Here is a 13,266-nt window from a genome sequence, read left to right on the forward strand (position 1 = left end):
CGTGAAAATCGCAGCATGTTCTATATTCTGGCCCCATAGAAGTGAATGTGGCTGCGTTAAAAATCGCATCCGCAAGCAAGTGCGGGTGCGATGCGTTTTTCACGGATGGTTGCCAAGAGATGTTGTTTGTATACCTTCAGTTTTTTATCACGCGCGTGCAAAATGCATTAAATTGCATTGCACCCACACGATAAAAACTGAACAACTGAACGCGATCGCAGACAAAGGCCTCATGCACACGACCGTTGTTGTGTTCCGTTCCGCAAAATGGGGTTCCGTTGTTCCGTGATCCGTTTTTGTTTCCGTGTGTCTTCCTTTATTTTTGGAGGATCACCAGACATGAAGGAAAGCAAAAAAAAGTCTAAGTCAAGTTTGCCATGCAAATGATAGGAGAAAAAACGGACGCGGGCGCGGATGACAATCTTGTGTGCCTCCATGTTTTTTCACGGACCCATTGACTTGAATGGGTCTGCAAACCGTTGTCCGTAGAAAAAATAGGACAGGTCCTATTTTTTTGACGGACTGGAAACACGGATCACGGACGCGGATGACAAACGGTGCATTAGCCGAGTTTTCAACGGACCCATTGAAAGTCAATGGGTCCGCAGAAAATCACGGAAAACTGAACAACGGACACGGAACACAACAACAGTCGTGTGCATGAGGCCAAAACTGAACATTTTTCACTGAACGCATCCGGACCTATTCCGCTCACGCTCGTCTGCAAGGGGCCTCACAGTTGTGTGAATGCACCTTTATATTCAGTAAATAACAGAGGCCAACTTACCTTCTTTGGTGTACCTAGAACCTGGCAAATTTTGAAGATCTCATCAACCTCACTTGTTCCTGGGAAAAGTGGTCTAAGCGTATACAGCTCAGCCATGATGCTGCCAACTGCCCAAATGTCTATTGGAGAGCTGTACACCAGAGACCTCAGCAACACCTCAGGAGCTCTGTACCTGTAAGAAACCAAATCTATGAAATGAGCTGGACGGAGATACACATTGCGGCCTACAGCTCTGTAGTCTGACACGTGCTTGAGCTCTTAAAGGGAATGTGCCACCGATATATATAGAACCAAATAGTAACACATCCATTTTTTTCGAATATGCTTTTAAAATTTTTCTTACTGAATATCATTACAGGGGCGGCCATCATGCCTGAGCTGCGGTTAACAGCATTTTAGAGATATGCTTTACAGCAGCCACCATGGGCCGTAGAAAAAATGGACAGGACAGGGGAGCCCACTGACTACCATGGCAGAGTTTGCACTGGTCACAGAGCATGCCTAGAAGAGGGAGTAGAAAAGCTGTGATATCACCTACTGGGAATGGTGGATCCTGGGCTATCTATATAGAGGGGATATCTATCATTCTACCTGTAAAGATAAGCAGATAACTGCAGTAAAGTGATCTGTTGAGACCAAGAAGTGGCACCAATAGGCCTAGTGGCCACTGTGAAAACGGCATGATTTAATGTTTTTTTTTTTTAAATACAGATGACATTGAAAATTAAATATAACGTAACCTCACCGAAAACTCTTTAAAAATGTGTTTAACATTTTCTGCGATCTGACGAGAATGTGTTTAACATAAAAACTTGATTTGAAGAATATGACGTTTTCTGATGACACAAGAGGTAACACAGCTAAACAGACGTCTCTCCATATATTAACAGTAGAGTCTTTAACGTACCATCGGGTAGACACGTAATCTGTATAAGGGGGTTGAGATCGCAGCTCCCGAACTAATCCAAAATCAGCAATTTTTATCAGCTCAGGACCCATACATAGAAGATTTTCTGGCTTCATATCACGATGAAAAAACCCTAATTTAAGTTTAGGAGAAAGGTGTCAGTGCTTAATTTTACTCCTTGAAACAATAGCCAATAAGATATATATATATATATATATATATATATATATATGACAGCGATAGGTCATGTACGTTGCATTCTATGAGAATTTGAAATTCTCATGTACATGATGCAGATTTTTTTCCGCGTGGACTTTACAATCTGCAGGATGTCAATTTATTTTATTTTTCCTGACCGCATTTGATGTGGATTTTCTTCATTCACGTCAATGGGGAGAGTAAAATCTGCATTAAATCCACACCAATTGATGCGGATTGTCTGCACAGATTTCAGTGCGGATTTTCCCGCACACAAATCCTGATCGTGTGCATTTGCCCTAAAGCTACTCAGGGGAAAATAAGGATAAGGGCTCATGCCCACGAGCGTAAGTGCTCAGTGCCTGTGCACGGGCACGACCGTGGGGCAGCCGCATCCAACGCACTACTTTTTTACAGACGGAACCCCACGGAAGCACTCCATAGTGCTTCTGTTCCGTGGTTCCGTTCCGCACTCCATCTCCAGATTTGAGGACCCATTCAAGTGAATGGGTCAGCATCCGTGATGTGGAACGTACACAGCTGGTGCCCCGTGTATTGCGGACCTGCCGTATGCGGGCCGCAATACAGTCACGGCGGGGCAGCGGTCGTGGGCATGAGCCCTAAGAAGAAGTGGTAAAAGCGAAATATCAGGGGAAAGTACAGGATACTGCACTAGAAGATTACAACATGACGACACTAAATATACTTAGTGCTGCTTACAGAGCTCTACATGTGGCAATACATCGGTCCTTACAAGCAGGACTGGATATGGGATCTATCTGACCTATATACAGTCGCTTGTATGGAAAAAGGGCTGTACACTACGTAAGCCCCCTCCATGCAGCTGTGGCCCCTAACATTAGAAACTAGCATGTAATAATGTTTGAGAACTATTTGAGAGATTACAGGGGTTGTCACATAATTTTTTTTTATATATGGGATAAAAAACGGACCTCACTAATGTCCCCACCGCTGTGGTTCCAACCTGTCCTGGCTGCTCTTCACTTCCTAGTCCCAGCTTTAGGGCTCATGCACACGACCGAATGTATTTTACGATCCGCAAAAAATACGGATGATGTCCATGCGCATTCCGTATTTTGCAGAACAGAACAGCTGGACTCTAATAGAACAATACTATCCTTGTCCGTAATGCGGACAATAATAGGACATGTTCTATTTTTTGGCGGAACGGACATGCGGAAACAGAATGCATACGGAGTACCTTCCGTTTTTTGGAGGACACATTGAAATGAATGGTTCTGCATACGGTCCGCAAAAAACAAACAAAAAAACACGGAACAGACACAGAAAGAAAATACGTTCGTGTGCATAGGAAGTGTCTGGAGATGCCTGCTAATCCAATGAGGGGATCCATGAGATGAGTAATGATTTTATTTTTACTTGTTCTGTCCCATATATAAAAAAATGAAATCCCGCTGGACAAACTGTTTAAAAAAAGAGACGTTAGCGGACGTTATAAAATTTGTTACACAGATGGGGAAGGGGATAACACGAGGAGGTGGGTGGGTAGCGTACTGCAGGACTGGCCAGTAGTACAGCTTATAATGGTTTATGTAAAAAACCATTATCATCGTTTTGCAACTAAATTACAATAGATGCGGGATGCAAATGAAAAGCTTACCATGCTTGTGTATAAAGGCTAAACCAGAGAGCACCTGAAACATAATGTTCCTTATTTCATTCTCAGTGAACATCTTATTCTCTCTGTCAGGACGCAGAAGTAGGAAAGCAAAGAAAACAGAAGGAACAGAAATGTAAAGAAAAGAGAATCTACTTCAAGGTCACTTATACCATTTCCAAGTTCTGTCACCAGATCATAGACATAGATTTGGTTCATCTGATTATAGGGGTTGAACTATGATTGAAACTCATCCACAGTAAATCTGATAAGTGTCTGATCAACAGGACCCCAAAGATCACAAAAACGGGAGTCCTATTTCCCTGTTTGAATGGAGTAGAGGTCAAACATGTGCTTTGACACTCCTTTCAAACCATATGGGACTGTTGGAGTTTGCCAAGCACTGTACTCGGGACCCCCAGCACTCATCACTTATTACTTAGGGGATAAGTTGCAGTCTTAGGACAAACCCTTAAATGTGAGTCTGGTGATCTATGATATACACTCAGTGGCAATTTCATTACATACACCCTTCATACTGGGTATGAGCTCAATAGCATTGTGGTTTGCTAGATACATACTATATATTGGTTCTGATCCATGTCAACATTCTTTCTATGAATCTCTCATCCCATAGGTCTCTGCCACCAGAAGACTGAGCAGGCCACGGGAGTACACTGAACTTGTAGTGGGAAAAGTATGTGAGCCTTTGCTTTCCGTATCTGGTGTGAACCCCTTGTGAGGCAGTAACTGTACATTTTAGCCCATTCCTCCATACAAAACAGCTTCTAGTCTGTTATGTTGGTTGGTTTCTTCCCATGAACTGCTCGCTTCAGGACATTTCTATAGGATTAAAGACTGGACTTTAACTTGGCTATTCAAGAATGTATTCTTCTTTAACCATTCTTTGGTAGAACGACTTGTATGCTTACAGTCGTTGTCTTGCTGCAAAACCAATGTTCTCTTGAGATTCAGCTCATAGACACATGTCCTGACATTTTCCTTTAGAATTTGCTGGTTTAATTCAGAATTCATCAACTGATCCATCAATGATGGCTATTCTGGCCCAAATACAGCAAAACAGGCCCAAACCATGATACTACTTGTTACCGCAGTGGGTGTAAAACCACTGTGTCAACCAACCTGTTTGACTTTGGACTTAAACCTAAGGAGTTCTAATGGTGACTCCCTGGTATTTACCCTTTAACCCCTATACAGGGATCTGGACTTCGCTGCAGGGATTTAACAGATCGCTACCTTCTGGAGTAGCCATGGTATGATTGACAGCTAACCCACGGGGTCAGAGACACCGGTGTAAGGCTCCAAAGGAACAGGCAAACACCTAGTCAGTAACAGGCCGGTGTCACGGCAGGCTGAGTTCATGCAAATTTGTGATACAAGTCAGGGATGGCAGCAGAGGGTCACACCGGTAAGCAGGCAGAGGTCAATACATAGCAGACAATAGAAAACAAATGCCTTAGCACAAATTAGCAAGCTAGAAACCTAATTACTCTGGCAAGGAAATTAAGGAAATTAGGTCAGCACCACAGTCTTATAGCAGAAAGCTGATTAGCCATTAGAAGCAGCTGTACATCTGCACACAGCAAGGAGAGGAGTGCCTGCTTCAACAAAATACTGATTGAGGGGTGAGAAATTGGAGTAGTAGGGTTCATTTAGTAATGTTCCTAATAGAAGAAGCAGAGCAGCGATGGACCTGGAACGGCAGTGTAACACTACCACCACCGTGTTTCACAGATGAGATGAGGTTTTTATGCTGGAATGCAGTATTTTCCTTTCTCCAAACAGAACACTTCTCATTTAAACCAAAAAGTTCTATTTTGCTGTCATCTATCCACATAACATTGTTCCAGTAGCCTTCTGGTTTGTCCAGGTGATCTTTAGCAAACTGCAGATTGGAAGCTATGTTCTTTTATGCAATCCTGCCATGCACACCATTGTTGTACAGTGTCTTCTTGATGGTCGCCTCGTGAACATTAACATTAGCTAATGTGAGAAAGGCCTTTAGTTGCTTAGAGGTTACTTTGGCTTCTTTTGTGACCTCGTGGATTGCGCTTTGTTGGTTGACCACTCCTAGGGTGGGTAATAATGGTCTTGAATTTCCTCCATTTGTACACAATCTGTCTGACTAAGTTCTCATGCACACGAACGTTGTTTTGGTCCGCATCCGAGCTGCAGTTTTTGTGGATTGGATGCGGACCCATTCACTTCAACTGGGCCGCAAAAGTGTGCGGTCCGGATCCGTTGCTCTGTTCCGTGGTCTGCAAAAAAAATATAACCTGTCCTATTCTTGTCCGTTTTGCGGACAAGAATAGGCAGTTATATTAATGGCTGTCCGTGCCGTTCCGCAAATTGCGGAAAGCACATGGATGCCATCCGTGTTTTGCGGATCCGCAATTTGCGGACCGCAAAACACACAACGGTCGTGTGCATGTAGCCTGAGGATTAGAGATGTCTTTGTAACCTTTTCCAGCCTCATGAGCATCAACAATTCTTCTTCTGAGGTCCTTAGAAATCTAATTTGTCCGTGTCATGATACACTTCCACAAATGTGTGTTGTGAAGATCAGAATTTATCCTGCAGACATCACTGCCAGATGCACTGTGACCTACTTTCTGTCAGTAAACATCAGGGATTTGATAACTTTTTCCTGAAATTGCATGAAGGTATCCGTATTGCCAGCATATCTGTAGAGCACAAATGCATTGTACAGAGCAACTTGGGTCAGATGGACAGCCAACTTCTTGTACTATACTTTTTCACAAGCAGCAGATTTTAGCTGCAGACAGCCCTGCTCTCTCCCACGCTAATTGATAGTCCCAGGAAAGTTTTGCAGAGGCCCCTCTGATTCGTACGAATTGTGCCACAGGCTGCAGTGGCTCTAGACAAAAGGGCTTTCAGCAAAGGGACACTATTATAAAAGTTATCTATATATAAGTGATACCCTTTGTCTAGTAGAGGATGTGCAAGATCCGATAGGATCTTGCCACTAACGCCTAGCGATGGGGGGCATTCTGGGGGGTCAAGTTTAGTGTCCTTCCCCTCATAGATTCGGAAACGGTAGGTATACTCGGTGGCACTCTCACAGATCTTATAGACATTAATACCATAACGGGCCCTTTTATTTGGGAGATATTGCCTAAATTTGATCCTCCCCTTAAAATGAACAAGGGATTCATCTACAACAATATTTTGCTCAGGCATATAAAATTGGGAAAAGGTACTAGAATAATGATTATTAGTGGCCTTATTTTATAGTCAATCAAAATTTGGGTCTTCGGGTTGTGGACAGAGAATATTATCAGTGAAGTAAAGGAATTTGAGGATAGCCTCATAAGGTGTTCGGCTCATAAGTGTGCGGTAGAGGGGGGTGCTATAAAATATATCTGGGGACCAATAACTGCGAATACTTGCCTTTTTTATGATGCCAAAACTAAGAAATATGCCCCAAAAATTCTGTAGTTCTGGTGCATTTGTGGGGGTCCAATGTTGGCCTTTGGCATAGAAAGAGCTGGGATTCTGGCCAATGAACTGAGCAGCATAAATGTTCATCTGCTTTACCATTACATTTTTAGGGAACTAGCAGAAGGACCCGGCTTCGCATGGGTATATTTCATCTATTTCATTTAATGTTTGTGTGTGTCGTTAAAAGATATTACCAGTATCCCCCATAACAGTGACCTCTACAGCACCCTGCCCCTTTAACAGTCCCCCACCCCTTAACACTGACCCCCCCCACAGTGCTCCGCCACTTTAAAATGGGACTTCCACAGCAGCCCATCCCCTTTCTTTGACCTTCACAGCAGCCTGCCCCTTTAACAGTGAGTTTCACAGCACCCCAGACCCTTGACAGTGACCTCCACAGTACCCCGCTCCCTTAACAGTGACCTCACAGTACCCTGCTGCCTTAACAGTGACCTCCACAGCAGTTACCCCTTTAATAGTGGCCCCTGCCCCCTTAACAGTGACCTCCACAGTGTCCGCCCCTTTAATGCTAGGGCTACACGACGACATGTGTTGCGCGACATTTTGTCTTAACAATTTTTACAATGATAGATCGATTTCGCAGTGCAACACTATAGACTATCAGTATAAAAATTGTTGACACATGTAGCAGTGTAGTTGTGCCCTATGTGTCGTGCGACTTATTGTCGTCGTGTAGCCCTAGCCTAAAGCTAACCTACAGCAGTGAAGAAAAATGGCTGGGTTGTTATGGAAACCTGGAGTAAAACTGTGTGTATGTGAAGATTAAAGGCCTGCGAGCTTCTATTGGCTGATAAGGGACATGTGACCGTGTGTATGGCAGTTGGGATATGAAGAGAAAGACTTGCAGGCTTCTATTGGCTAATGCAGGTAATTTTTTGGGAATATCTCAGGAACGGTATGTCCTAGAGAGCTGAGACCCCACACGTTTTCTTTCCAGGTAGCAAGGGATGTGTATACCAAGTTTCGTTGAAATCGATGGTTGCGTTTTTGAGTGATTGCGGAACATACATACACACATATATATGTCCTTCTTTATATATATAGATCGGGGGGGGGGGGGGGGGGGTAAAAAAATTGATGGCCTCGAATCCTGTGGTGTCAAATTTAAGACCTGGGGTGGAACTAAAATCAGACAGTTGGGGGTTGTAATTGTCTGCTGCTACCCATGTCAGCTCAGGCAGAGCAGGACCTACAACTCTACGGCGCAGATGGGGTGGGGGGGGGGGGGGGGGGGGAATCAGCGTTGGTTGACTCGGACAAAGATGAAAGCGGAAACTGTGCTTCACCTTCACTGGCGGTGTCCATATCAGAGCATAGTATTGAGAATGCCTCCTCAGCTGTAAAATGCCTTCTGGCCATAATAGCGTCAGACTTTTGACGTCAGATTGCGGCGTCACAGAACTCGGTGGGTGGTTGGTGTGTGGGCAGATAAGAGGATTTATATCAGAGATCCCAGTGGGTGATCAGTATTGATTTTTTGACTTTTTTTCCCTCACACATAGAGCCTCTTCACAGGCTCTGCAGCTGCGATCTCCTCTGATCTCCACAATAAGCTTCACAGAGGTTGGTCACTGGATGTATGGAGGACTAGTGGGGATGGGCAGAGTTTTTTTTTTTGTTTTTTTTACTTTTTATTTTATTTTTGACTTTTTACAGCTTTTATGCCCTGAGCCTTTTCATGGGCTCCTCAGCTGTGATTTCTCTCTGGCAGCTGTGCTCTCCTCTTATCTCCTGTCTGACAAGCTCAGTGTCACGGAGGTGGGTGGGTGAATGTGTGGAGGAATACTGGGGTGGTGGATGGGCAGAATGGAGTTTTTTTATTTTTTTAACTTATCTTCAGTTACGATCCTGTCCCTGTCACCATGGCTGACAATACGGTGACAGGTTGAAGCTTTTACGTGACTGTATATCCAAATGCAGTAAATTATTAATGTACAGTTACGTCCAAATGCGTGAAAGGGTTAAATAAAACAGGTCACCCACTCACACCTGATTGTCATCCCATTGATTGAAAACACCTGGCTCTAATTTCACCTTCAAAAATTCTGTTAATTTTAAAGGTTTACATACTATATATATATATAGTGGATATAAAGTCTACACACCCCTGTTAAAATGTCAGGTTTCTGTGCTGTAAAAAAAATGAGACAAAGATAAATCATTTCAGAACTTTTTCCACCTTTAATGTGACCTATAAACTGTACCACTCAATTAAAAAACAAACTGAAATCTTTTAGGTGGAGGGAAGAAAACTAAAAAACTAAAATAATGTGGTTGCATAAGTGTGCACACCCTCTTATAACTGGGGATGTAGCTGTGTTCAGAATTAAGCAATCACATTCAAAATCATGCTAAATAGGAGTCAGCATACACCTGCCATCATGTAAAGTGCCTCTGATTAACCCCAAATAAAATTCAGCTGCTCTAGTTGGTCTTTCCTGAAATTTTCTTAGTCGCATCCCACAGCAAAAGCCATGGTCCACAGAGAGCTTCCAAAGCATCAGAGAGATCTCATTGTTAAAAGGTATCAGTCAGGAGAAGGGTACAAAATAATTTCCAAGGCATTAGATATACCATGGAACACAGTGAAGACAGTCATCATCAAGTGGAGAAAATATGTCACAACAGTGACATTACCAAGAACTGGACGTCCCTCCAAAATTGATGAAAAGACGAGAAGAAAACTGGTCTGGAAGGCTACAAAGAGGCCTACAGGGACATTAAAGGAACTGCAGGAATATCTGGCAAGTACTGGCTGTGTGGTACATGTGACAACAATCTCCCGTATTCTTCATATGTCTGGGCTATGGGGTAGAGTGGCAAGACGAAAGCCTTTTCTTACGAAGGAAAACATCCAAGCCAGGCTACATTTTGCAAAAACACATCTGAAGTCTCCCAAAAGCATGTGGGAAAAGGTGTTATGGTCTGATGAAACCAAGGTTGAACTTTTTGGCCATAATTCCAAAAGATATGTTTGGCGCAAAAACAACACTGCACATCACCAAAAGAACACCATACCCACAGTGAAGCATGGTGGTGGCAGCATCATGCTTTGGGGCTGTTTTTCTTCAGCTGGAATTGGGGCCTTAGTTAAGCTGGAGGGAATTATGAACAGTTCCAAATACCAGTCAATATTGGCACAAAACCTTCAGGCTTCTGCTAGAAAGCTAAACATGAAGAGGAACTTCATCTTTCAGCATGACAACGACCCAAAGCATACATCCAAATCAACAAATGAATGGCTTCACCAGAAGAAGATTAAAGTTTTGGAATGGCCCAGACAGACCTGAATCCGATTGAAAATCTGCGAGGTGATCTGAAGAGGGCTGTGCACAGGAGATGCCCTTGCAATCTGACAGATTTGGAGTGTTTTTGCAAAAAAGAGTGGGCAAATCTTGCCAAGTCAAAATGTGCCATGCTGATATACTCATACCCAAAAAGACTGAGTGCTGTAATAAAATCAAAAGGTGCTTCAACAAAGTATTAGTTTAAAGGTGTGCACACTTATGCAACCATATTATTTTATTTTTATATTTTTCTTCCCTCTACCTAAAAGATTTCAGTTTGTTTTTGTGAATACAGTGGTACAGTTTATAGGTCATATTAAAGGTGGAAAAGTTCTGAAATTATTTATCTTTGACTCATTTTTTTTACAGCACAGAACCCTGACATTTTAACAGGGGTGTGTAGACTTTATATCCACTATATATATATATACACACATACACACACACATTGAGCTGAACCGTGATTGGCTGGTCAGATATTTTCATTATTGAGCAAGTCTACCTAATAAAGTAGCCACTGTGTGTATATTTGGCCTTCATCAAAATGGTATCAGTGATCCTCTTTGAAAGCTGGAGCATGCAAAAAAAGTATTGTTAAAACACACATAGAAAGACAAGTGGTATTTGAATGCCACGCATTATGTATCCTTGCATTTAAAGGGGTTTTCTTGGAGTACATAAAACTATTTGAAATAGATGAGCACCAGACTAATGTATTATTCTGTTACAATTCAATCTCCAAATGTTGTTCTTGGATGGAAAACTTACCATTAGGGAACATTCACACGTCCGCAGTGTTTTGCTGATCCCCTAATTGCAGATCCGCAAAACACCGGGCCGGCACCCTAATAGAAATGACTATTCTTGTCCGCAGTTGCGGACAAGAATAGGACATATTCTATTTTTTTGCGGAGCCGCGGAAGCTCGGGGCCACGGACCGGAAATGCGCATGCGGACAGCACACTGTGTGCTGTCAGCATCTTTTCCGTCCCCATTGAAAATGAATGGGTCCACACCCTGTCTGCATAATTGCGGAACAGATCCGGACCCAAAGTGCGGACGTGTGAATGGACCCTTAGATGTAAGAGCCTAGAAGTGCTCAACATGAAGAGTAAGAGCTCTACTTTAGGAAATAACAGCACGTCTAGTTCTCAGTCGTTTCAGATAACTTTTCATACTCTGAGAGAACCCCCTTAAATGTCTTGAAGATTTTAGCCCACCCAACCATTAACACAGCTGAGTTGGTGAGTTAAACAAGTGAAAACATACCTATGTATCCATTCAGGGCAGTAGAATAGCTCTAATCCTGTCTCATACTGTACTGGCAAGTGTCCGCTGGGCACAGCCAAGCCAGGGAAGAGTCCTGGTTCCCCAACTCCTCCTCTCTTATCTTCAGTGGTGGACCCGGTGATCCCTTACATCATCATAACTTAAAGGGGTGTCTCTCTTCAGCAAATAGCATTTATTATGTAGAAAAAGTTAATACAACGCACTTACTAATGTATAATTATTATCCAAATTGTTTCCTTTGCTGGCTCTATTCGTTTTTCCAGCACATTTTAGACTGCTCGTTTCCATGGTTACCATCACCCTGCAATCCATCAGCGGTGGTCGTGCTTGCACACTATAGGAAAAAGCACCAGCCTATGCAAGTTCCCACAGGCCCGGCACTTTTTCCTATAGCGTGCAAGCACGGCTACCGCTGATGGATTGCTGGGTGATCGTAACCATGGAAACGAGCGGTGTATAATGTGATGGAAAAATGAATCCAGCCAGCAAAGGAGGCAATATGGATAATAACAATACACTATTAAGTGGCTTGTATTAACTTTTTCGACATGATAAATGCCACTTACTGAAGTGAGACAACCCCTTTAAATCCTGCGCCTGCATTACATTCTGGAACCAGCATATGTACAGTATCTACTGTGACAGGGGTCATTCCCCATGGCACATCCTGCACATGTGATGTTTCCTGAATGCAAGGACCAGACATAGGATTTCAGTGAAAGAAGGAAATGCTGGGAACACAGGTCCCATCAAATTGAAATGAGAGGGACTGGGGGAGGGGATTATTGATGATAACCCAGGACACTTCCTTGGCTTGGCAATACCCAGTGGACACTTGCCAGCTCTGAACTGGAAGAATTAAAGAGGACCTGTCACAGCTCCTGACATGCCTGTTTTAATAGCTACTTGTAATAACAATTCTGGAGCATCTATTCTTATGGCTCTATGTTGTGCCATTCCTGTATTATTTCTACTAGAAGTTATGAATGAACTGCTAGCAGTCTGCAGTAAGGGTACAGAGGGGAGGTAACCAGTTGGGGGTGTGTACCTGCACAGACTCACTCTATCCAATCAGTGCTGCTATTTTTAGACTGTGCAGGTACACACCCCCAACTTGTTACCTCCCCTCTGTGCCCTTACTGCAGACTGCTAGTTATTAATTCATAACTTCTAGTAGACATAAGAATAGGTGCTCCAGAATTGTTATTACATGGGGAATGCAAGTAGTCACTACAACAGACATGTCTGGAGAGATGACGGCTCCTCTTTAAAGTGAATTTCTCTTCTATTCTACTGCTATGGATAGCCACTTATTTATGTTTCCACCAAAGTCATCCAGCAGTGCTAGGGTTTTGGTAAGATAAAATCTTCTGACTCGATCCCTTTAAGCATATTTTAATTATATTTATGATATGAATGATACTTATTCATTTGTCGTTGTATATTGAGGAAATACCTTCTCTGGTGATGGGAACTTGCCACCTACCCATGATGCCCTACTTTCAGTCACTGATGCTGGCAACTTATTGGTTGGCACAGCCCTCAAACAGCTGCCCCGATGGTGGGTGGCAGCTCTAAATAAGACATTTAGCACCTAGAGGACATTGCAAAGGTCATGTGTCACTCTCCTTAAAACCTACCGTGTTTATGGATA

The 13,266-nt window shown here is 43.0% G+C and overlaps 1 protein-coding gene across 1 annotated transcript in view; it reads right to left on the minus strand.

Moving 5' to 3' along the window:
- MAK (male germ cell associated kinase) overlaps window positions 1-13,266 on the minus strand; it is a 65,693-nt gene that overhangs the window by 22,782 nt on the left and 29,645 nt on the right. The window contains exons 5-7 of the mRNA XM_040433029.1: window positions 3,535-3,617; window positions 1,695-1,827; window positions 788-959 (exon numbers count right to left, since the gene is read on the minus strand). Coding sequence (XP_040288963.1) covers window positions 788-959; window positions 1,695-1,827; window positions 3,535-3,617 — 388 coding nt within the window. The remainder of the gene's footprint in view (window positions 1-787; window positions 960-1,694; window positions 1,828-3,534; window positions 3,618-13,266) is intronic.

This window comes from Bufo bufo, chromosome 5, assembly GCF_905171765.1.
Source record: "Bufo bufo chromosome 5, aBufBuf1.1, whole genome shotgun sequence".
In the NCBI taxonomy this organism is placed as follows: domain Eukaryota; kingdom Metazoa; phylum Chordata; class Amphibia; order Anura; family Bufonidae; genus Bufo; species Bufo bufo.